At 42.4% G+C, this 26,735-nt stretch overlaps 1 protein-coding gene across 2 annotated transcripts in view; it reads left to right on the top strand.

Annotated features, from left to right (window-relative positions):
* LOC146798005 (mitogen-activated protein kinase kinase kinase kinase 5-like) overlaps positions 1-26,735 on the top strand; it is a 581,883-nt gene that overhangs the window by 382,673 nt on the left and 172,475 nt on the right. For both annotated transcript variants that reach the window (XM_085625240.1, XM_085625239.1), the window contains 3 exons: positions 1,365-1,415; positions 11,670-11,712; positions 11,841-11,994. In XM_085625240.1, the coding sequence (XP_085481366.1) occupies positions 1,365-1,415; positions 11,670-11,712; positions 11,841-11,994 (248 nt within the window). The remainder of the gene's footprint in view (positions 1-1,364; positions 1,416-11,669; positions 11,713-11,840; positions 11,995-26,735) is intronic.

The raw sequence follows: 26,735 nt of genomic DNA, 5'->3' as shown, positions 1-26,735 counted from the left end.
TAGCCCCGGACGGAGCTATCAACTTCAAGTAACTGTTTAAAAAAACAATATTTGCATTATTTGTGTTTTGATCACAGTATGTTAGGTTTTTATGGTTTTGGTCTTGTTTTGACCAGATGAATATTGGATATATTTCTAAAACTTGTGTGGTGTCCTTCTGTAGGGTTTTCACTGCATTACTGTTTGTTATGAAATTCTTAACACATTGCCTCTGAGATAAGCATGACTGCTCATTCCAAGCTATTAAGGGGGTGAACAGGGGTTATTTTAGAAGTGTAATCCCCTTATCTTGACAAGAGTGGTGGATTCTCCCTGGCTTAGGTGCATACCCTAGTCAGCCAGAAAACCCATTTTTCACAGGCACCCATTCAAAAAAATTTAAAAAATTGAGTCATCTCATGTGGGGTGTCAGGTTTCATTGGCTTAGCCCCCAATGGAATGACTTATTGAATATTTAATGAGTGCTCTTTCAAAGCCTATTGCTATTCAGCACATTTATGTAAAAAGTGTTTTTTAAATAGACCATTTAACCCAAATATCTTCAAAATGTACTCTGAGGAGAATATCCCCATACCTCCCTAGAAGAGGTCGGGCTTTGCTTGTTGAAATTCACAGAAAGTGTTACTCCCCAAGACTTTCAAAGATTACCAGCTTCCACGCCAAAACATAAGATAAACAGTTTCTTGATCAGCATTCTTTATTTTTCTCAGCTTTTACTGGGACACATTTTTAAAGAAGCTTTTGCCATGTGTCATTATTGTGAATACATGAAAAATTATACATTTGAATAAAACCTTCACCTTTGTGCTTCTAACAAATAATAGTGCCTTGCTAATAATCACAAAACTAAATGCATTAAGAATAAAGACTAATTTAAACCAATAATATTAATTAATATTCAGTATATTAATACATGTGTACTTAACAACTATTGTTTTAGAGCCTCTTTTTTCCTCTCCCTCTGATATTTTAATACAGTTGTCTTTCTGAAATGTACTAGAGGAACTAATAAATCATTACAGTTTGTGGTATAAATAATTCAGGTCCCCAGTGCTATTCTATGTTTTGTGACATGTATTCTCTTCAGACGAACATATAATTTTTCTTGTAAAACAAAGAATAACTACCTGGAATATTGTGTCAGCCCCATAATATGGGTGGATGGAAAATACACATTGGTCTGTGGTGTGTTGGTATATTATCTACCAGTTATTATGAAGCTTCAGCTGCAACACTAGTTCAAGCCTGACACCCCGTAATTGGCTTAGTTTCAGTTTCTTCAATGTGTTCCTTTTTACTCTATAGTTCTCCTCTAGCTTCCAAAGTAACTCGCATCTCTCCTGCTTGTCTTTCAATCTTCGCAGGGAGGAGGGCGATAGCAGTGAAGTGGATGATGACTACGACGACGTAGAGATGTAAGTCCTGACTCTACTATATCATGTAATGGAGAGTGATTCTCTTCTCTTCCTTTTTCATCTTATTCCATTCTGTCGTTCACCTTGTTTCCTAATCTGTAAAGTGAGGCTTGCTCTGTGTGGGGCTTGCTCTTCCAGAAGACAAGAAAAGGCAGCAGCTCTAGGGTGCCACCTAGTGGCAGTGCAAATTTATTGAATAAAGGTCTTCTGCAGGGTAAGAGGAGTCCTCCGAGATACCTAATTCTAATTTTGCCTGGAATAGTGAAAATACTTACATAGGTACTATGCCTTTGTTGTCACATTTACCCACTCTGGCGCAATACGTCACTCTTTATCTACCATGCTACTAGAATGTTATCATTAAAAAATAGACAAACTGGCAACAATGACAAAACCTGATCCTTTTGCTCCTAAATTGATGTAGTGCAAGTCTTCAAATGACAGATACATTCAGTTCTCTCCCCCAGGCTACCTAATATCATATTTTTATTCTACAAACATTCCTGATTTGAAAACACTTTTTCTATTACTTTCCCAGAAATATTTCCTAGCTCCTAGTCCAGAATTCTAAACTAGCTGGGAATTTTATCATGTGAGTGGATCAGTCAGACAATACTGACACCTGTTATTTCATGCCCAACGTGAACGTGCTAAAGTTATCCCAGTTATTTAAGGATTAAACACAACAAAATGGGCACATTATTGACATATGTTTAGCATAAGAGTGTAGTGAAGACCTTACCAGTGTTTGCATAACCTGGTCACTTGACCCATCTCCAACATTCCTTTTATAGATAAAATTACTAAGGATGGCAGTACTTTCCTTTTTGTACCTCCCACCACCTCCTGGCTTTGGCTTTTTTATTAGATATCTCAATGGTGCTCTACATTGTTTCTCACAGAACGCCCCGACAATAAGTTATAAGAGATTGTCACCAGTAGCACAGCACTGGCATGGCTTGCCTCTCACCACATGATGTGTGTGGTAAAGCAGATCTTCTACCAGACATAAATTCTTTCAGTTAATTCCTTTTTCCATTTAGTATTTTGGTCCATGCCTTTGCCTTTTGATTACATTTTTTTTTTTTAAGGTTCTGGCCTATGCGGATGATATTGCCATTATTACATCAGAGCCAGAGAAGGCAATTAATTATAATTATTATTCTTTATTGTTTGATTAAATAAAATCTTACAATGAGACAACAAACGCAACCAGCTATAAAAATCCAGGTTAATAAATGTAGGACAAGAAAAAATAGTAAAAGCAAGAATAAATAATACAATATTTTTTAGGTGAATTAAATTTGATAAAATCCATTTCATAATGCTATTTACATTACAGTACATGTAGATTTGAATTTTTGCTGATCTAATTTGGATCCCATTCTTACTAAAAACTTTTCAAAGGCAGAATTCATTATTATATCATCGGAGTGTAAACATATTTTCACAGCTTGCCTGCAAGTCTGTACTCCTCGAGCATTAAAATGTTTCTTAAGTATGTTTTTACTTTCAATTTCCAATTCTGGGCAGACACTCAGCAGGTGAGTAATGTTCTCCTCTCCTAATTTACAAAGCCTACATAGCGTGTCTTCTTCTGACCTTAGCCACGGATGAAGATTACATAAGCCCGGTAGTGCGCCAAAACAAGCTTTTGTGAAGATTTGTTTATATTTCAAAGTCCACGGGGTTTCAAAGTATGATTTAACTTTCACTTTTGGAAAACCATTCATTATTGGCCAAGCGTGTTTTCTTTTTGTAAATAAGTCTTTATCCCTTAGCAGCGATAGATTGTTTGTTATTTTATTAATAGCTTTTTTAAATGGTTCAGGAGTTATTCTAGTCCCCCAGTTTGGGGTTTCAACGTATTCTTCTAATGCAGCTTGTAAGTATTTACATTCATTTCCTGCCATACTAATTGAGACATTTGATTTTCATTGTCATTTTTTATTCTATTTTATACTTTTATAAATTGTCCTTTTCTCGCATATAGTTGGTAAGTTAGTAAGTCCAAACTCCAGCCTTATTTGCGCTTGCGATGCATTATTAGGCAAGTAAAAGAGGGTTTTGAAGGTTTTTGTGACCGCATTATTGATGATCACAGTGTCTTTCCCACACAGGGCTTCGCTACCATATGTTAAGGTAGGCAGCAATCTTGCCGATATAACTTTTAAGAATGGTCGGTAACTCAGCTCACTTAATGATTTCTGCAAGCTTCTAAAATGCAGCTATCAAAGCATTTGCTTTCCTTTGGATATCCGTTTTTTGCAAGAGAAAATTTCCATTATCATCCAATAATACTCCCGAGTATTTGTATGATTCCACTTGTTCTAAATGCGTTTTCTCCAGAAACCATTTGGATTTATATTTTAATCTTGAATTTTTGCTGATCACCATAACTTTTTTCTTTGTTTTGTTTATCACCATTCGTTTTCTTTTGAATATGATATTCGATCTATTAACCGTTGTAACACCACTTTTGTTTGGCTTAGAAGGATGTCATCGTCTGCGTATAGTAAATTTGATATCTGCATGTTGGCTAGTTTAGGAGGGTGTGCATTTACTTCATTCAGTGCATTAGTAGGATCTGCTAAAAACAAGTTAAAAAGTAAGGGGCCAATACGCACTCTTGCTTTAACCCTGCCATGGTTAAAATTTCCTTTGTTAGCGTCGAACCATCCCCCATACGTACTCCAACCCAAGTGTCAGCATAGAGAAGTTGAATTGATTTTAAAAGGGACACTGGGATATCTTGCTCCTTCAATTTTCTCCACAGAAGTTGTCTGTGCACACAATCAAAGGCCAATCTAAAATCAACAAAGCACTAATACAAGGGTTGTCTCATTGAGGTACATTTATCCATTAGCACTGATAAGGCTAATATATTTGTTGTAGTGCCCAGTCCTTTAATAAATCCTGTTTGGTTGGGCGGGAGTATCTGGTTCTCCTTTGCCCATACTCATAGATTTGGTAATAAAACTCCCGCAAATAATTTGGCATCTGTGTCTTGAAGAGTAATTAATCTATATATTTCCGGGTGGGCCCAATTTCCTTTTTTATAAATTGCCGATATTAATGACCCTCACCGGATTCGGGTATTGTCAATGTCCGGACAATTTCTTTAAAGACCGCTGTTAGATATTCTGACCATAGAGCCGGATCTTCCTTAGAAAGTGAGAAAGGAATACCATTGGGACCTGGTGCCCCATCTTTTTGTTTCGGTATTAATTTTTATATTTGAATTATTGTTATATCAAATTCATGGTTCAGTTCCTGACTTACTGTATCAATCACATCCCATTTGCTATCCAGATACATTGATTACCTGTCAGAGTTTAAATGTGTTGCCAGAAAAATAACCCACTCTTTTTCAGTCAGTGCAGATGATACCTCTGATTTATTAGGTCGTACTAGACCATTTATCGTTTTCCAGAATTCCCTAGAGTTCGTTTGATTACTAGCATGGAAAACTTTAGCCTAAAGAACATGCTTTGCATGGTTTCTTTCGTTCCAGATTAATTTCCTCAAATTTTGATTAATATTTTGTAATTTAATAGACAATTCATTGTTATTTGGGAACTTTGTTAACTGTCTCCTAAAGTTGTTACGAGTCCTTCTCATATTCCTTATTGTATAGGATAAATTAATTTTATTTTTATTTCTTTTCCCCATTCCCGTCGTTTGTTTTTTCTTAACTTTGGGCGCTAATTCATATAATTTTACTAATATACGTGTAAAGTTTACCCATGGATCAATTGGAGATAAAAAGATTTTTTTTTCGAAACATTCTTTGGCCAATTTTTGCGCCAGTGTATTAGTGTTGTATTTGGTATGAGCTGTCCAGATAAGTCTCCTATAGTTGACAGTTCCAGTCTGTCCTGTTGTTGTCAAATATGTTTGATAATTTATACTGGGCAAATTTGTGGTGAGTATTTGCTGACTATGACCACTGTCAGGCACCTTCCCAAGATGGTACGAAGTAATATTACTGAAGATGTTTAATGATACAATCGTATAGTCAATTCGTGACTTTGAATTTTGTGACTAAAAGGTCCAAGATGGTGGTGAGTCTTGAGGGAATCTCCCATTTAGTATTCTTAGACCCATTGCTTCTATATCCTTAACAAAATGTATAACCACTTTGCTTTGTCTGGGCTTCGTTACTGTATATGTTGTTTGCTGGGGAATTGCCCATTGATGATCCTGTAACTGAGCAATGTTGTCTTTTGTAAAGGGCACAAGCAGGTTTAAATTAAAATCCCCTGAAATTAGAAAGTCTGTGAAAGGGTCATGCATCATTTGCTGCAACAGAAAACTGGTAAGTGTAGTACACATGTTGGTCCTTGAACTTGGTGTAGGGTGTATATATAAATTAATTAGTATTAAAGATTTTGATTTCAATTGATTGCTTGCCTTATATCATAACTGTTAGAAAGTTAGGGTTGTTCGTATCCACTTGCTCATGCTCCACTCACAAATCGATGGCTATGAATGTAGCTAGGCCCCCACTGGGGCAACAATATTTATGTTGCTTGATTGCGGGCTCAAAGTATCCAAAGTATCTAACATTACAGGATTAATATTCCATGTTTCCTGTAATAAAATAGCCTGATAGGAATTAGACATAGAGTTTAAGTGGGCATTATTTACCTTATTACATACCCCATTTATATTCTATGAGCATAGTTTTAATATTTCACTGTCCTTATTTTCTTTTTTTATTGTACATCTTGCTGTGTTCTGTCATGGATTATTATTGCCATGAAGAGCCATAGATATCCATTTTTCATTTATTCTAATTAACTTTTCTCTTTTGCTTTGGTTCAATGTCATTTCACTTACTTGCTCCAATTTTCCAAGGGAATTTTTTTAATATAGAGAATACTTGCTTTTTGCTGTTTCTTTGTTGAAGATCCGGATTCTCTTCTTTGATGAAAGGACTTGGATATACCTTTGCTGCTGGCTTACTAATTAATATTCCACAGCTGTAAAAAAATTATTTTTAATTCAGAATTAATTCCGCTAAAGAGCCAGAGTTCAAGGTTATCAATGTTAGTTTCAGGCTACTTTCTGTATTTGGTAAGAATCCAATACTTTCAATGTTTTTGCTTGTCACATTTTCCAACGACGGGATAAACTTAAAGAGGCAGAGAATGTTTCCTCTATTCAGTGTGTCTTGCCTGCCTCGAGAGTCATATACCGGTTTGAAAATCAGTTCTACCATTCCATTAACAGAGGATTCCTCTTTCCTGTCTTTTTCAATACCTTGTGGAACTTTATTTGTGACTAGTTTCTCCTCTCCATTCCTTACGATGACCAAGTGATTCCTATTAGAAACATTCCGGTTCTCCTCAGCTTGTTCTAACATATCGTTTTGGTTCACATTTATATAACTTAATGTATTTATTTGATTTACTAGGTTTTGGGAGTATTGATGGTTTTGACATTGAGTTGTATTAAGACTTGAACTTTGAGCTGTATTATGATGTACGCGGAATGTACTTTGTACTACTGGTCCAATATGTTTTTTTTCTACATCATCTTTCTCCGGATCTTTAGTTTTCTGAGGATTTGACACACTCTTTGGTTGATCCCTCTTTTCCAATGATACACTTTTTTTATCCTCAGATGACTTCTCTGAGATACAATAGTTTCCTAGAAGCGTAACTTCCTTTTCCTTTGGTTTGATTTTTATCCCCTCCTTCTCTGATTCATTAGAGGTTCTTCTAGTTTTACCCAATGTAGTGGATATCTTTGTTTGTCGGAGCAAAACCAAAGGGGATGATGGACGGAATATCTTTGTTTGTCTACATGTTTTGTTAATTTGCTCGCTCAATTGTTTTCCGCTTGTATCTTTGGTGAATATAGCAAAATATTTCTTGCTTTTGTTATTCTCTATATAAGACTGTTCTCCATGTGATTCTTTTTCCTGTTTACCCGTTGTTTCCTTACATCGTTTTTCTCCGCCACTACCCAATTCACTTGGTACTTCATCTTGAGATTGTATTGCAATTATGGATTCATGTTTGGCCTTAATTCTTGCCTTTCATAGTTTTTTCCTATGTTTCTTTGTCATACTGAATAATGGAACTGCTTCCTTAATCTCCAAGTCTTCAGTAGTATCCTCTATACAAGGGACCAATGGTTTTGTATCCATTGGCAACTTCCCATCTTGCTGTAGGTTCTGACCTGCTGTCGATGTTGAATTATCCACGCTTACTAAGTCAATTGTAGCACTGAATTGTTCAGCATCTCTTAGGTGTATAATATTATTGTTATCTCCAATGTCCTTTTTTATTTTGCTGCTACCCTCTTTGTATTTGTTTTTTTCCTTTTGAAGACTCCATTTAACATCTTCCAGTATTGTATTCATTGCATCCGGTATTGTTGCCAGTTTGTTAATTATTGTGGCACATGCACAATTCAGGTATGTTGCAGCAGCTTGAGTTTGAGCTCTAATTATCAGACAATTTAGCTGTGCCAATTTTTTATCAATTCCGGCTACTGCATTTGCCAACACGTTAAGTAATTCAATTTGAATCTCCATTTTGCTAGACTGGTATGTCAATGCTTCTAAGGTTAATGATGATGTTTGATAAAAGATATCCCAAATAGACCCCAAGTCCTGATTGCCTATAAGTTGGGGTTTGTGATCCTGCTGGGGTCTGTGCTCCTTGTAGGTGGTATTTTCAGAACCCGCTAGGGGAGTTTGTTGCTCTTCAGTTGCTTTTTTGGGCTGACCATATCGATATGTTCGCCACTGCCTTTCCTACTGCACAGTGTACTACTGCTATTAGTACTGTTGGAGTATGCAATTTCCTCTCTTGTTCCTAATTTTTCGTTGGTTCCTTGTAGAGTATCTAGTTCTAGTTCTAGAATTTGGTCATTGTAGGTCATTAGAATTTGTTCATTGGAGGGTAAGCTGCTCTCCTCTTCCTTATTTAGTTCGGCAACTGTACCTACATCAGTTCTTATTTCTGAGATTCCCCCGGGGGTAAAACTACTATTACTAATAACCCTGGACTGATTAACCTGGGTGGCATCTACTATGCTCTCTTTAGGTCCTTGATTAGCCACCTGCCTAGAGAGTATAGTATCGACCGCCATCTCAACCTTTTTCCTTATTTCTACTTTAGCCTCTATAGGCAGCGGGCCCTCGTTATCAGCTTTTTCTGGGATATCTCTTCCCGGGATATCCCCAGCACATCCATGTCATTTTGTTCCGTTTGAGTAGCTGATATTATATATAGCATTTCAGGGTAGGGTAGGTCTATCGGGACCGTACCCGATAGACCAGGCCGTCTCCGCAACACCAAGGCGCCCCTACACTTCGTAGTAGCAATGTCCCCACCAAGCCACCGCTAACTCGCTGTGAAGCCCCTCCTGCTAAGCCAGAAAGCCTGTAAGCCCGTAAGCCGTAAACCAAGGTTCGTTTTTTAATTCCTCTCCGGCTCTGACACAATCTCCCCCGGCACAGTCCTTCAACCATGCTAGGGGGAGAATAGAGGGGTGGTAGATACATCAAACATCATTAAAATCATTAAAATCCAATCAAACACGGCTGCCACTACACCTGCTACGGCCGCAGCTCCGCAGCTCCGGCATTCCAACGCCCCAACGCTCCAACACTGACGGCAGAGAAAAGCAAAACCTGGATTCCTCTCTGTCACATACAGTGCTCTGAAACCAAAGAAGGCAATTAAGGGAATCGAGAGCATGGAGGAGGAATTTGGGAGCAGATCAGGATATCTCCTAAATAAGGGGAAGACGTAAATAATCACCCCGCGGCAAGGTACCATACAAGATCAACGCCAAACCAAATCGACCATGTATCTAGGGGTTATTATTAGTTCAAACATAGATGCGATATGGTCTAGTAACCTTGACCCCATGCTGTATGATATTGGCATGAAATTGAGACGCCTTGATAGACTGCATCTAACAATCATAGGCAGGGTCAATGTACTAAAAATAAAAATCTTCCCCAGAGTGTTATATCTTTTTTGCTCTCTTCCCCTCGAACTGACAGATACTATAATACAGAAAATGAATTCAATGTTCTCAAACTTTAAATGGCACTACCCAAAAACTTGACGGGCCTTAAAAACATTAACACTTCTTCAAGGTAGAGGGGGGTGGGCTGTTCCCAACTTGTTGTTTTACTATTGGGCAGCCGCTCAGCAACCGATGGATACTCTGCTCGTGACAGGTAGGGCGAGAACTGAGGCCTCAAATTTACCTACCATTTACAATTTAGCTATCGGGGAAGAGACGGGAGATCTGTTCTGAAGGCAGCTGGAACCCAGCTACTATAGAAAGACACGGTTCAAGTGCATAAAGGCTGCTCTGAAGATCTGGGGTAAAGTCAGTAGATTACAAAATATCTCAAAGTATAATCAATAGTCGCCCCTATGGCACGCCTCCCTCTTACCGGTGGAGACGTACGATGCCATGAGTAGAGGTTGGGAGCAGGCTGGAATAGAAAGGATAGCAAGCCTATTTAACAATTCAGAGATTATCCCATTTCCAGAACTAGTTCAGAATCTAGGGATAGATAATAAGAAGCAGTTCAAATATATACAGGTCAGGGAGTGCTTAAAGGACTTACCTACAAGGTTTCTCAGCCTGGAGAAAATACCAGTAATATACCGGGGGAATGGCAGGATCAGAGACTACTATACGATTTTACTAGAAACTCTCCTCGATGATCGGGAAAAAACAGAGGTAAAATGGGCGGGAAAATGGGGGATGAGGAGATCGATTTAGACATGTCAATCGAACTAGGGAAGAAGATCTTCTTGTCAGCAAACCTAAAAGCCCAGCATTACAAAACCCTCTTCAACCTGTACTATACACCTGCAAAACGTTTTGAGTGGGGGAAGAAGGAGAATGACAGCTGCCCTAGATGCCAAGCTAGTCCGGCGGTCATCATACACATGTTTTATGCATATAGTAGATTGATGCCTTTGTAAACCGGTATAGAGATTTTTTGGCAGCAGATAACTAACAGGGTGATTCTAATTATCTCAGCTCTGATGTTATTGGGCTATGATACTAGGGCTAGTCTATCGACATTGCAAAGAGATTTTGTATTAATTACAATAGCTGTAGCTAGACTACTGATAACTTCAGCATGGAAGGATATTGAGCCCCCTACATATCAGGCATGGTACCATTCCTTGCTTAATATTTATACACAAGAAACAGCATTATATAAGAGCAAAGGCCTCCGGGCTAGGGACAAGGGCAGAAAGATCTGGGTACCTCTGACTGCTTGGTTCAGCAACAAGGCAGGATGAAGAGTTCGACATAAACAAAGCTCTTTGAAACACTTCTGGAAGAAATAGATAACCTTAGGGACTAGCTGTGGGTCTCCATAGAGATGTCAGCGAGGAAATTGGTAACATTGGTCTAAACGTATAAAATGTTTTTTTTATTATCTCTCTTTTTTTATTTATTCTTTGAGAAAATATATCTTTTTGGCTCTAAAAATGGACAGTTGTGTTATTAATGACCTTCTAGTTTTTTATTGATGAAACTATTGAAACTGTAACGTATTTCTTTTTTTTAAATCATTGCATCTTTTCTGGCTAAAACAATAAAAAAATTATTCCATTTCATTAATGTGGTCACTTACCTCTGGCATCTACCATCATTGATGGTTGCCACCCTCCTGTTCCCTCTTTCAAAAAGGGCCAGCTGAATTTACCTGTAAAGACATGTTTCTTCCAAAGAAGAATGCAAATAATCCCATAGATGTTTCAACCATATTGGACCTCATTACAGAAGGACAGCTTTAGTAGCGAAGGCCCAGTGACTTGTGGGTTTCATGTCTTCACATACTTTTCCCACCTTAAATGACTTCTTGAGAGAAATAAAAAGTAATGAATGGAATGTTTAAAATAAACTAGGCCACTGGTATAAACTCTGAGAGTTGTCTCATTTCCATTCATTTGGTGTTTTTGCACCCCATGCTATTAGAGACAATGACCAACTTATGCAAATCAATCTTGTCCCACATTGCAAGCGAAGGTCCAGCTCATCTGCTAGGCCAGAATAAGTTATCTGCCTCAGTGCCAAAATAGATCAGGGACATGAAACCAGTACACAGATGCATAAGTACACCAATATGCAAGCAAAGACAGGTACACAAAAACAACTACCCATATAAAGAAGAATATATGTCTATTGTTGTTTAGTTTGCACCTTCTTTAATTAATTTTGAGACTGACAGCTTTCCTTCTTCTATTGCAGTGGCACAGTAGCCATCGACATTCCTCCCCCTTTGCCACCTAAGGTGAGTCTCCACCATCACATAGCATCATACTGTCTTCTGATAAATGTACCCCGGAATTTTCTAGTATGATATAATTTTGGCACAGTATACCACTTAACTGATATATAAGCCTCTTTCTGTGGTTCCAGCCCAAATGCCGTACAACGTCAACAGGGCTAGGCAGCACGGAGGATCTCCTGAAAATGCCAGTCTTCCTCACACGGTGTTCGAGCGGTCCAACAACAGGAAGAGCATCCACAAGACAGTTCAATGCCAGGGGTTTGCACCTGTCTGCCAGCTCAGGTAAGATGAGACTCTGGCAGGGTAGCTACGAGCCCAGAGACCTTGTCGGTGAGACAAGGTGCCATGAATGTTGAGATTTGGTTTCCAGGGATCAGAAAGTACAATGGCCCAGTTTACAGGGAGATGTTCATGCAGTCCAATTTAGGTGCAAGAGCAGACAATGGAGATAAAAGATGCAGTACATGAGATGACAGTGCTTGAAGGAAACAGAAATTATATGGGAGTGTGTTGAGACAACATTAAATACAATGGTAGCCTAAGCCATCTGCAGCGAATGGAGAGATCTGAGAAGGAGGCGATGGGCGTTCTTGGAATAACAAAAGGATGTTGTGGTAAAGCAACAAGCAGTGAAGTCCCATAATGTGCCAGAAGGAATGAATACACCTACAGCTGGGTGAAAAGAATCTTGTATGGAGCAACTGGGCTTAAGGCGAGTATGCCCTCTATTAATTGCCCTCTATTAATAATTATACAGGAGTCCTTGAATGCAGCACATTTTTTAGCAATCTTCTGTGTGACTTCCTTTCATCTACTACTGATCATTACAGCCAGTGCACCCTTCATGGACCAACCATTTAGTATCCCCTACCACATTCTGGACCTTCAATGGGTAGTAAGGGATGCTTATGGAGGGACTGTAAGGAACAATCGGATTGGTTCACTTGGTTTGCCCTAATGAATGATATAATCTTCCTGTGATGTGAGCTTGCAGCTGGGGCAGTGCAACAGGGTGAGAGCTGACAAGCCAAAGCAAGTGATAAAGGGAGATATTTTGATGCCCTTTAGGGTGTGGTCACCTTGCCTGTGGACTCAGGCCACCGACGCAACTCTTCACTGAGAAACAAGGAAGAAAGATGTAAGATGACAAATAATTTGATTGGAGTGGCACTTTTATTCAATAAGCCAAGAACATATCAATAAATGCGTATCAATTCATTATCTATGCAAAACCATTAAGAAACCTGACTTCACTCCGTCAGGGATAAACCGCATGATCATTATAATGCTCAGAAGTCTAGAAACCTGGCTGGAATCAGGACCTGCAAAATGGTATAATTGACATCAGTACGAAATTAAAAAGACACAGAATACATTTTCATGAAAATATAGCCCTAGAGGCAAGCTTTTCTACAGAGAGTTAGACATGCAAGATTAACATTTCAAGAGACCTTACATGCAAGGAATTGGGTGTGGATGAAAGATGCCGAGAACAATCAAAGATTAAAAAGGCAAAAAGGTTATCTAGATTGGGATGTACCACCTGAGAAAGAGGCTTTGAAGTCCCAAATCAGATAAATGGCCGGCCGGAGAACCCACGCATGTGATGGACACAGCAGCGGAGTTCTGGCTTCTAATTGGGGTGCTAGATCTAATATACCCAAAAATGCAGAACGGACTTTCTGACGCAGGTGGCTTGACCGCATGTCCTAGGACACGGAACTGGTCAGGTGGTTGAAAACAAAGAACATCTTGTCTTGTACATGTCTCTAAAAAAATGTAGGAGCGGAACTTAAGACAGGTGCTCCTATCGCAAAGCTGCGGCTGTGGCTTCACTTGGCCAAGCTAGGTTTCGAAAATAATAATGTAGCAAGATGCACCAACTGGTTCCAGCTGGTCTTTGTGTACGTGCATGTGTGGGTGTCTTGCAAGTGTGTTGTGGAAAGTTACTGGACTGTACGTGGTTGCCCAAGCTACCTCGTTGTGCTCAGCGCAAGCAGAAGCATGTTTTGAAAATCATTTAGGGCCTGGTGGATTTTATTATTATGAGGCGGTGGCCTTTGCCCTTTGGCTCGGGCCTGTGTGCTGGGGGTTCAAGAGACCTGTGGGCCCTCATTTACTGATTGTGTAGAGTGAAAAAATGGTCACTTTAGCATAATTCTAGATTTTCTCTGGCAGGGCCTATATAGAGACCTTCATGCTGCTGAGGTCGATAAAAATGCTCTATTTGGTGATCAGATGGTAAAACGTGATCCTCCATCACAAGGTAGCCTGATTGCCATCAGATCATTCGTACATTGGATGTGGCAAAAAAGTGTTTGTTTGGCAAGATGATGTATACAATCGTTTTAAAATTGGGAATAATAGGAAAATCCTAGCCATCCTATTCCTTAATAAACCTATTAAAGTCTTTAGAGATAGTGAATACTACTGCACTGTAACAGTATCCATAGCAGATTGAATAGTCCTTCTAAAAAAAAGTATGGGCCTCATTTAGACTATGGAGAAGTGCCTATCGTCCATCAGGGTGGCAGAAGTACTTTCCTCCTCCAGCCATGCTGAACTACCACCTTTCATATTTAGAATCTTTCCTGGCCTTGTGGAGATCTCTGTGCCTTCAAAGGAGTCCTGATCAGGGCAGCTTATTGAAAAGTATTTAAAGTTTGGTGACTGTCCACCAAGTTTCGGGTAACCGCTCATCAAATATTTTTTCTCTCAAAACAAGCTCCCAAAATGGCAATTTATTTTTGAAAAATAAAACCTAAATTACCCAGACACCGTGGGATATTTCTCCCAGGGTGTGTTGGTCATTTCTCTGTTTCTTTAGTTTGTAACCACCAGCGTTTCCCTGGCGGGCCCTAACTAATGAAAAATACATCAGCCCATCTGCTCTAAATAGGCCAGAGGGTCTGATGTACCTTTGCTGACAGACCCAACCCTGTTGGCCAGTCAAAGTAGGGTTTTGGATGGCTGAGGCAGGGCCAGTTCAGCCTTCAGAAACATGAGAGTCAACGCAACTCAAAATTAGAGCGGGCGGACAATCAGTTTGGCAGACAGGATACTCTGCCACATTTGGAACAGAGTACCCCTCTGTCAAACTATAAATCAAGTCCTATATGTTAAAAGCAAAATCATGGTATGCTTTGACTTCATTTTTGACTGTGGCAAATGTTAAACTGCTAAGCCTTATATAACTTCTTACTAAAATCATTCATGCAAAAAATACAAATATCATAACATATTTAAAAATAAACCAAGATATTAGTGCGTTGGACCAAACATATTGATCAGCACTTACTGCATTAGCAAATATATCAATTCAATCGACAATGGATTTGGTTAAAGAGCCAATGAAGTCCTCCTGAGTAAACATTAAATGGATAATTTTCTCCCTGACAGGTAGTGCTCCCGGTTTAACCTCGAACCCCCAGGGGTTGTTTGCTCACCATATTTAGAGGTCCCTGTCTGGCTGTTGTGGATCTTGGTGCCTTCATTGCATTCTCCGGAATGGCGAAAGATCTGTAGACACAGATGAATACGAGGCAGTGGCGTGTTTGTTTAAGCCTGTTCAGTATTTATTTTTGTCATTCTGAAACAACCTCCCAACGATTCAGTCTGTTTTTGCAAAAATAAAAAACACAAAAGCTGTGATAGGCAAGGAGTTTTCCCTGTGCATCAGGACCATTTTTTGATTTCTCTCCCTGTGGCTTCTAGGCAGGAAAAACCGGGGAGTAACCCAAGCCTCTTTTCAAGTTTCACCCTAAATAAAGAGGTGGTATTACCACTGTGACCTTGCAGCCCTGATGCAGGTGGGCTGCCAGGTCCAGAGCTTCCAATGGTGGAGGCAGCTAAGGTTCACTATCAGAAATCCAGCAACATTTGTAATCAAGTAATTCCCTCAACTAATATGTCACGTTAGTCCACATGCGTTTACAATGCATGCCATTACAACGCAGTTGTTACAACGACCACGTTGTTACATCGCATACCTTTACAACGCAAGTCGGAACAACAACTTGTTGTATGGGGAACTAGATGTTGGAATAGTATTTTTTACTATTCCAACTCCAGTCTGTGCAACAGTAGGGAAGGTGTTGGATTTTAAATCCAACACCTTCTGCCCCCTAACGCAAGTCGTTGTTCCGACTTGCCTTGTAAAGGTATGCGATGTAACAGCGCGGCCATTGTAACAACCATGTTGTAATGGCATGTGTTATCTCGCATGCGTGGTAAACGCTGTTTACCCCTCAGCTATATAATAGGTCGGGAACAGGTGTTTGTGGGGGCAGAGAGCTTTGCAAGCTCCAACGAACTCTAAATGAGCGGTTAGTAAATAATTATTTTAATTAGCTAACAGACAACAAAGGTACTATGGGACAGAATTAACCCTCACCCTATCAAATCTACTAATTAATAAAATATACTGTGTTTACCTGTCCATAAATTAAAATGTAATCTAAGGAATAGAAAATGAGAGAGAATATAGTAAAAACTATATGACACCATTCTTTATAGTAGTTCACCAGGTTCACCTCTGATACAGACTGATTCTTTGAAAGTTAAAGGATTATGTGTTTTAGATACGTTTTTCCCTGGTGGACATCAGCACAACATTGTCTGATAATATTGTCTCCGATACAATGACACCACTCTTTTATTACTTTTGAGACTTCTAGCATGCAACTAGAAAAAAGGTTACCCCCTATAATTATTCTTCTAGGTCTGGAATGGGGAGGAAAACCTTGTACTAGAAATATGAAAAGTCCCACTTGACCTGTGCTACTTAATTCTTACAAACTTTATTTTGGTCGAATGACCATAAAAGTACAATGTGCAAAACAGTGCATAGCGAGCAATTTAAAAGAGATAACATTTGAAATTTGACACGGTTTACACAATACAGGAACAACTGTTGAGGATTGGGCTAGTACTAAGTGGCAATCAACTTTATATGCCCATAATTATATACCCTCCTTAATGTGCATATGTGACTAATGGCAGCCAAAACCTCATGGAAGACCATATGTTGGACTAAAAAAGGGTCCGCTACACCATCTATGATCTCCAAATATCAATTTCTAAAGGTTCCATATGTATTTTCGCAGATAAAATGATAAAACACTGTATGTGATTGCACAGTTAATACAATTTGGGCAAATAGATCAGGGCTTCCGTGTTTTCCTCCGAAACCCCAGGTGGCCCAGAAATTCTGCGACTGAACATGCAAACAGAAGTCTTGGATAGATCTTAAGATTCGCTGTGCTTCATCATAATTACAGGTTTCTAACTGCTTGCATATTGGTTTGAGCCAATTTGCTTTTGGAAGTGAATAGGCTGGACAAGCAAACAAAACATGCGCAGATGATTCAGTGGCTGTGGTGCAACTAGGACATAACTGGGATGCTGTTGAATTGCGATACCAGTTACTTGTGGAAGAATTCAGGGGAAGTATGCCAAGCTTGAACTGGATGTAAAGCTTCCTGTCGTTGGGTATCTGAATGATATCTAAGTAGCTTTCCAGGGATCTAACCAATTTGAAATCCATGAACTCCAAGGTTAGTCTTCCCCATGATGTATTACTGAGTTCAGTCTGTGCTACCCAGTCCCAAAACGGGGGATTTAACAAGGTCTTTGGGAGGAAGCGATAGAGGATCCGCATTGTCCCAATGGCCCTATTAGTCAATGTCAGTCAATAGCCATTTCACATTACTTATCTAGTCTATCGTCAGCCGCGGTGCGTCCATTGGGGCGTAGGGGCGTAGCCCCACTAGCCACATCGCCCCCTAAATTCGTGCAAGTGAAGCAAATGATTTGAAGCAATTTCACAACTCCGCAGTCTCGCGCTGCTGGGACACGCACGCGGCAATCCACTGAAGGGGGAGGAGTGGGGCGGGGCTGCGGCAGCACTCAACACAGTTTGAGTGACAGACTGTCACTGATAGCGGCGAGTGCGCATGTTTGAGTTTGGGCTGTGACCAGCCCGTACATGCGCACTGTGAGCCACTACCATACTCAGTAAGCGAGGGAGGGGGGGGGGAACCCGAGAGGCTGTCGCAGCTCCCCAGTCTATTAGGGGCGGGCCGTATTCGTGCCCTAGCCAATCCTGGTGCTGCTAATGCAGCGTCCGGATTGGTTGCGACTGCGAGTGAGACACTTGCCGCGCAGTCTGAAGTTGTTCCTGCTCCTGACCGGCCCAGACCTGTTCCTGCAATCCTAGTCCGGACCGGCCGAGGAACTGGAGACAGACAGAGGTGGCGCGGGATCGGGATCAGGTACGTTTTTTGTTTTTTAAGTTACCCCCCCCCCTCCGAGAAGGAGGTGGTAAATGCTTGCGTGATCTATTTGGCTGGCAGTGTTGTGGTGTTGGAAGGGCTGAGTAGGTGAGTTTTGTTCTAAGGTGTGGGGAGGGCAGAGTTGGTAAGAGCAGAGCTGACTCTAGGGTGGAGGAGACTGGCCATTGCAGCTTCCCATAGCATCGCACATGTCTTTGGAAGTGGTGTCTCCACACCCAGGATTACCAGATCCGGCGTTTGCAGACCCGGTAAACCTGCACCAGGTGAAAAGGGCTGGAGTTGTAAACACCTCTGAGGGATACCGCTTCAAGCCATTCGGTATGAAGGCCGTAGTGCCTTTCCCTCCGCGCCTCTTATCTCAGCCTCACACACACCTTCCATGCCTCGTCCACAGTTTTGTAAATTCCTGCAACCATTCACGCCTTCTCCTCCCGAACCCCCTGGACCCTATTTCCGGCCCCTCCCAGACTCCAAGGTGACTATATCCCTCTCAGACTCTTTGGGGCCGCTGTTCCTTCCATCACTGGAGAGCTTGTTTTTAACCCTGACGCCTTCTTCATGACCGTGCCATTGAATGCAGGCCTCTGTGCTCCAACCTGAGCATGATTAAAGCCACTTTTCATTCCAGCGCCATTGGGGCGACCTTCCTGCTGCAAAAACAACAATTGACGGACAGAATGTAGAACAATGTCATACATTCACCCCAGTACAGAGATCTGGGCCTAAATCCATCGTTTTTTTGCTCACCATGCCGTTCCAGTTTGAACCCAGCCATATGCAAATCAGTCTTGACCCTGTGCCTCATGGGAACAGTCCAGACCGAACTGCCAAGCCAGGTCCTCCCTGGACTGGAAACAAGCATCCTAGGACCGGTTTCTGGCATTTCAGCCGTCTTCAGCCAGGCTTGCTTGATTTTCAGTGGCATGGAGAGCAAGGGACCCACGTCTGGGCATACCCTTTCCACTCGGGGTGACAAATGCAAAAACAACAATTGATGGACAGAATGTAGAACAATGTCATACATTCACCCCAGTACAGAGATCTGGGCCTAAATCCATCGTTTTTTTGCTCACCATGCCGTTCCAGTTTGAACCCAGCCATATGCAAATCAGTCTTGACCCTGTGCCTCATGGGAACAGTCCAGACCGAACTGCCAAGCCAGGTCCTCCCTGGACTGGAAACAAGCATCCTAGGACCGGTTTCTGGCATTTCAGCCGTCTTCAGCCAGGCTTGCTTGATTTTCAGTGGCATGGAGAGCAAGGGACCCATGTCTGGGCATACCCTTTCCACTCGGGGTGACAAATGCAAAAACAACAATTGATGGACAGAATGTAGAACAATGTCATACATTCACCCCAGTACAGAGATCTGGGCCTAAATCCATCGTTTTTTTGCTCACCATGCCGTTCCAGTTTGAACCCAGCCATATGCAAATCAGTCTTGACCCTGTGCCTCATGGGAACAGTCCAGACCGAACTGCCAAGCCAGGTCCTCCCTGGACTGGAAACAAGCATCCTAGGACCGGTTTCTGGCATTTCAGCCGTCTTCAGCCAGGCTTGCTTGATTTTCAGTGGCATGGAGAGCAAGGGACCCACGTCTGGGCATACCCTTTCCACTCGGGGTGACAAATGCAAAAACAACAATTGATGGACAGAATGTAGAACAATGTCATACATTCACCCCAGTACAGAGATCTGGGCCTAAATCCATCGTTTTTTTGCTCACCATGCCGTTCCAGTTTGAACCCAGCCATATGCAAATCAGTCTTGACCCTGTGCCTCATGGGAACAGTCCAGACCGAACTGCCAAGCCAGGTCCTCCCTGGACTGGAAACAAGCATCCTAGGACCGGTTTCTGGCATTTCAGCCGTCTTCAGCCAGGCTTGCTTGATTTTCAGTGGCATGGAGAGCAAGGGACCCACGTCTGGGCATACCCTTTCCACTCGGGGTGACAAATGCAAAAACAACAATTGATGGACAGAATGTAGAACAATGTCATACATTCACCCCAGTACAGAGATCTGGGCCTAAATCCATCGTTTTTTTGCTCACCATGCCGTTCCAGTTTGAACCCAGCCATATGCAAATCAGTCTTGACCCTGTGCCTCATGGGAACAGTCCAGACCGAACTGCCAAGCCAGGTCCTCCCTGGACTGGAAACAAGCATCCTAGGACCGGTTTCTGGCATTTCAGCCGTCTTCAGCCAGGCTTGCTTGATTTTCAGTGGCATGGAGAGCAAGGGACCCACGTCTGGGCATACCCTTTCCACTCGGGGTGACAAATGCAAAAACAACAATTGATGGACAGAATGTAGAACAATGTCATACATTCACCCCAGTACAGAGATCTGGGCCTAAATCCATCGTTTTTTTGCTCACCATGCCGTTCCAGTTTGAACCCAGCCATATGCAAATCAGTCTTGACCCTGTGCCTCATGGGAACAGTCCAGACCGAACTGCCAAGCCAGGTCCTCCCTGGACTGGAAACAAGCATCCTAGGACCGGTTTCTGGCATTTCAGCCGTCTTCAGCCAGGCTTGCTTGATTTTCAGTGGCATGGAGAGCAAGGGACCCACGTCTGGGCATACCCTTTCCACTCGGGGTGACAAATGCAAAAACAACAATTGATGGACAGAATGTAGAACAATGTCATACATTCACCCCAGTACAGAGATCTGGGCCTAAATCCATCGTTTTTTTGCTCACCATGCCGTTCCAGTTTGAACCCAGCCATATGCAAATCAGTCTTGACCCTGTGCCTCATGGGAACAGTCCAGACCGAACTGCCAAGCCAGGTCCTCCCTGGACTGGAAACAAGCATCCTAGGACCGGTTTCTGGCATTTCAGCCGTCTTCAGCCAGGCTTGCTTGATTTTCAGTGGCATGGAGAGCAAGGGACCCACGTCTGGGCATACCCTTTCCACTCGGGGTGACAAATGCAAAAACAACAATTGATGGACAGAATGTAGAACAATGTCATACATTCACCCCAGTACAGAGATCTGGGCCTAAATCCATCGTTTTTTTGCTCACCATGCCGTTCCAGTTTGAACCCAGCCATATGCAAATCAGTCTTGACCCTGTGCCTCATGGGAACAGTCCAGACCGAACTGCCAAGCCAGGTCCTCCCTGGACTGGAAACAAGCATCCTAGGACCGGTTTCTGGCATTTCAGCCGTCTTCAGCCAGGCTTGCTTGATTTTCAGTGGCATGGAGAGCAAGGGACCCACGTCTGGGCATACCCTTTCCACTCGGGGTGACAAATGCAAAAACAACAATTGATGGACAGAATGTAGAACAATGTCATACATTCACCCCAGTACAGAGATCTGGGCCTAAATCCATCGTTTTTTTGCTCACCATGCCGTTCCAGTTTGAACCCAGCCATATGCAAATCAGTCTTGACCCTGTGCCTCATGGGAACAGTCCAGACCGAACTGCCAAGCCAGGTCCTCCCTGGACTGGAAACAAGCATCCTAGGACCGGTTTCTGGCATTTCAGCCGTCTTCAGCCAGGCTTGCTTGATTTTCAGTGGCATGGAGAGCAAGGGACCCACGTCTGGGCATACCCTTTCCACTCGGGGTGACAAATGCAAAAACAACAATTGATGGACAGAATGTAGAACAATGTCATACATTCACCCCAGTACAGAGATCTGGGCCTAAATCCATCGTTTTTTTGCTCACCATGCCGTTCCAGTTTGAACCCAGCCATATGCAAATCAGTCTTGACCCTGTGCCTCATGGGAACAGTCCAGACCGAACTGCCAAGCCAGGTCCTCCCTGGACTGGAAACAAGCATCCTAGGACCGGTTTCTGGCATTTCAGCCGTCTTCAGCCAGGCTTGCTTGATTTTCAGTGGCATGGAGAGCAAGGGACCCACGTCTGGGCATACCCTTTCCACTCGGGGTGACAAATGCAAAAACAACAATTGATGGACAGAATGTAGAACAATGTCATACATTCACCCCAGTACAGAGATCTGGGCCTAAATCCATCGTTTTTTTGCTCACCATGCCGTTCCAGTTTGAACCCAGCCATATGCAAATCAGTCTTGACCCTGTGCCTCATGGGAACAGTCCAGACCGAACTGCCAAGCCAGGTCCTCCCTGGACTGGAAACAAGCATCCTAGGACCGGTTTCTGGCATTTCAGCCGTCTTCAGCCAGGCTTGCTTGATTTTCAGTGGCATGGAGAGCAAGGGACCCACGTCTGGGCATACCCTTTCCACTCGGGGTGACAAATGCAAAAACAACAATTGATGGACAGAATGTAGAACAATGTCATACATTCACCCCAGTACAGAGATCTGGGCCTAAATCCATCGTTTTTTTGCTCACCATGCCGTTCCAGTTTGAACCCAGCCATATGCAAATCAGTCTTGACCCTGTGCCTCATGGGAACAGTCCAGACCGAACTGCCAAGCCAGGTCCTCCCTGGACTGGAAACAAGCATCCTAGGACCGGTTTCTGGCATTTCAGCCGTCTTCAGCCAGGCTTGCTTGATTTTCAGTGGCATGGAGAGCAAGGGACCCACGTCTGGGCATACCCTTTCCACTCGGGGTGACAAATGCAAAAACAACAATTGATGGACAGAATGTAGAACAATGTCATACATTCACCCCAGTACAGAGATCTGGGCCTAAATCCATCGTTTTTTTGCTCACCATGCCGTTCCAGTTTGAACCCAGCCATATGCAAATCAGTCTTGACCCTGTGCCTCATGGGAACAGTCCAGACCGAACTGCCAAGCCAGGTCCTCCCTGGACTGGAAACAAGCATCCTAGGACCGGTTTCTGGCATTTCAGCCGTCTTCAGCCAGGCTTGCTTGATTTTCAGTGGCATGGAGAGCAAGGGACCCACGTCTGGGCATACCCTTTCCACTCGGGGTGACAAATGCAAAAACAACAATTGATGGACAGAATGTAGAACAATGTCATACATTCACCCCAGTACAGAGATCTGGGCCTAAATCCATCGTTTTTTTGCTCACCATGCCGTTCCAGTTTGAACCCAGCCATATGCAAATCAGTCTTGACCCTGTGCCTCATGGGAACAGTCCAGACCGAACTGCCAAGCCAGGTCCTCCCTGGACTGGAAACAAGCATCCTAGGACCGGTTTCTGGCATTTCAGCCGTCTTCAGCCAGGCTTGCTTGATTTTCAGTGGCATGGAGAGCAAGGGACCCACGTCACCACCCCCTTTTGTACCACTTTGTTCGCCATAAGTTGGCAGGGTATGCTCAGACGTGAGTCCCTTGCTCACTTTGCCACTGGATTCAAGCAAGCCTGGCTGAAGACGGCTGAAATGCCAGAAACCGGTCCTAGGAAGCTTGTTTCCGGTCCAGGGAAGGCATGGCTTGGCAGTTCGGGCTGGACTGTTCCCATGAGGTACAGGGTCAGACTGATTTGCATATGGCCATGTCTGAACTGGGGTGGCAGAGTGGGCTAAAGAACGGTGATGGATCAAACCCAGATCTGTTGACTGGGTGTGAGTGTTTGATTGGTTCTGATGCTCCGTCCATCACCACCTCCTTTTGTACCACGACCTTCCTGCTGCTGCATACACCGCACAACTGAGTCTGAGTACACGTTTCAGCTCTCAGCGCTTTCTGAAACATAAACAACCTCTTGACACACGTTTCATTCATTCTCCCTTAATGCCCCTGCTTTACACCAGCGTTTATCTAGTGCCTAGTGGACGGCAGCAGGCGCCAGCCTGAAAATACAAACTCCAATTATATTATCTGCAAAAGAGCTTGATTACTTTTTAATGAACAATGTATTTGATTTAAAGTAAAGAGTATGGAATGTGATTTTTTTTTTACTGGTTTTAAAATGGGAGTTGTAAGCTGTGAACAATATGTGTGTCGGATTGGTAATTTTCTCACGTTTCTAGCTGTGGGTGACATATATCAAAATATATGAATTAGTGATTTAATAAAGACATATAGGATGCTCACCATTTTTACCAACTGGATGAGCTACTATGGTGTTGGTCATTAAATGGTGCGAATACAGCCCCTAGCAGTGCATACTTTTCCAGCAGAACGCATTGGTGACTTAAAGACATATCTACAAAAACATGTTTGGGGTCAGAACCGGAACATGTTTTTCCATATGTACAATACCATGTTACCGAATCACAATTTGTGTTTAGCGATCCAGTGTGCTTAGACGACCCTACCAAATATGCAAACTCCAGTGCTATGTATGAATGTTTGTGACCGAATTATGGCTGCAAAACATTCATTTTTACAGACACCTTTAGGGTCGTGATAACCATTCGCAAATGTGAATGCGGAACACATATTTTTAGGAGCACGCTGTGGTTAACATAATGGGATGCATTTAAAAAAAAAAGATGCTCTATTAAACATCAATCACAGACTTGGCAGCTGCGATGGCAGAATTACCTAATGGGTCACAAATTGTGACCTACCTCATTTATATTGTACTTCTAGAGTGCACTGCCACTCCCAGAGAAGCACTGAGGTGCTAAGGCGGTAGGTCTACTATGACGCCCTCCTTAGAAATCGCTATTACTAATTTTTAAATTTTTGTACATTAGGAATTGTGATTTTCTACTAGTGATTCACACAGAATCACAATAAGCAGCTACCTATGTTATGCCATCTATTAATGTAATAACTGCACTTTCACAATTGCTTTATTAACCTTCCTGCTTTCTCAAATTTGCTTGAAAATGCACGATTTTTCTTCTTTTTTTTCAAAATGTTCGTGGGGGGGGGTAACCCCCCAAAACCCCCCTTTTGGGGTTCGAGCTCGCTCGCTGCGTTCGCTCGCTACGGTGCTGTATGCTAATTCGTTTGCGCCCCACCACTTTAAAATCTCACCCACCGCCCCTGTCTATCTTGTTATACTTGTCCAAGGAACTAACTTCCTTAAGAGCATTGGCATAATAAAGTAGTTCAGGAGTCTCTTCCAGATTAACAGAGGGCATAATTTGGCCTTCTCTGCGATGGATTTCCTGCCCATATCCAACCTTAGATGGTGAAGTGGTGTACTCTGAGATATGGATACCAAGCTCCCCAGAAAATTGTGCTCGGATTTAGAGAGGTTGTCCATTATTTCAGAGCCCCACAGCTCGGCCCCATATAGGGCGGAGCTCACTGCTTTGCAATCGTAAATCTGCAGGGCAGCAGCATCAGGTTTGCTAAATGATGTGCAGTGTTCTTTCCTGAGGGCCCCAACTATTTGCTCATGTTTAAGGGTCATCTTGGTCATGTGAGGTTTCCAGGTCATATCTTCAGATTGCTTTATGCCCAGGTCGTCGAAGGTGCTGACCCTCTCGAGAGGTACACCGACCAGAGTCGGTTTCCTTCTATAGGATTTGTGAGGATTTATCGTTTTGTTGTATTGATCTCTAAGCCTTGCATATCGTAAAAAATGTTAAATTGGTTGAAGAGCAACTGGAGCCCCCCTGGTATCTTTGACATCAACAAAGTGCCGTCTGTAAACCAAAGGGTCACAATGTTTTCCCTCCCCAGCATGGCTGCATATGCTGGAGTCTCATAGAAACTGGAGTACGTTGTTCATGAAGAGGGAAAAAAGTGTTGGTGCCAGTACACACCCTTGATGTATGCCTCTGTTGACATTAATTGGGTCTGTAATCTGGCCCTGCTCCCCCTAGCGCACTTTGGCCTAATTAGCCTCATGGAAGAGAATAACTAGAGATAAAATCTCCTTAGGCATCCCCATATCTTTTAGCAGTTGCCACAGATTATTTCTTGGGATGAGGTCAAAGGCTGTCTTCAAGTCGATAAATGCTACATGCAGGCTCTCCAGGCCAATTACCACGGTCTTCCAAAATAAAAGAAGAAAGCGAAACACCTGGTCTATTGTCCTTGTCTTGCCCAAAATTGGCTTGGTAAGGGATTAAAATGTTATTATTGCATATCCGTTCCTGGATCCTGGCCAAAAGGGCACGGCAGATCACTTTTTGTATGGAGTCAATACGGCTAATGGGCCTATAGTTGCAAGGTAGGTTCCTGTCACCCTTCTTTCTTATGGGATCAGTTCTGCTCCCTTCTGTGAGTCTGGGATTGGGGCACCTTCTGCTATGGAATTGGAAAGTATCATAATGTAGCTTGAGCAATTATCTCCATCGTATAGAAAGAGATCGCCTGGGACTCCATCTGGGCCTGGAGCTTTTGCTTGAACAATTGAGTCTATTGAGACCTGACTATGGCTAACAATTGCTAATGGTTCTGATCCCCAACTAGAATATACTTAATATTCAATGTCATTTAATAAACATACCTTGTCAACAAGTATGATAAAATACAAGATATAAAAAATAAAATATGTTTGATAAATTACATTGCATATTGAGTATATTCTAGTTGGGGATCAGAACCATTAGCACTTGTTAGACATATATGAAGTAATACAGGTCTAGTGGGATTTTTCTAATTTTTACTTTTGCCATTCTTCTGGCATGCAAACCATAAGCGGAATGCTCAAAAAACGTGCACCTTGTTACGCACGCTATGAATTGCCAGTGGTTCACAGACTACATAGTGACACCCATTTGCCTTTTCTTGAAGGTGAAATCTTCGGCACCCTTCCCTAAAATTGTCCACCAAGAGAATTAGCACTAGATCAACTTCAGAAGCATGTTTAAGGGTAAGGACTCCCTCGATCATAACAGCAGCGATTGTCAGCAGGGCAGAAGATAGCCATAGATACCAGCAGAGACACCAAAATGGTCAGAGCC

Source organism: Triturus cristatus, chromosome 9, assembly GCF_964204655.1.
Source record: "Triturus cristatus chromosome 9, aTriCri1.1, whole genome shotgun sequence".
Taxonomy (NCBI): domain Eukaryota; kingdom Metazoa; phylum Chordata; class Amphibia; order Caudata; family Salamandridae; genus Triturus; species Triturus cristatus.
This window is presented reverse-complemented; position numbering and strand designations above follow the sequence as displayed.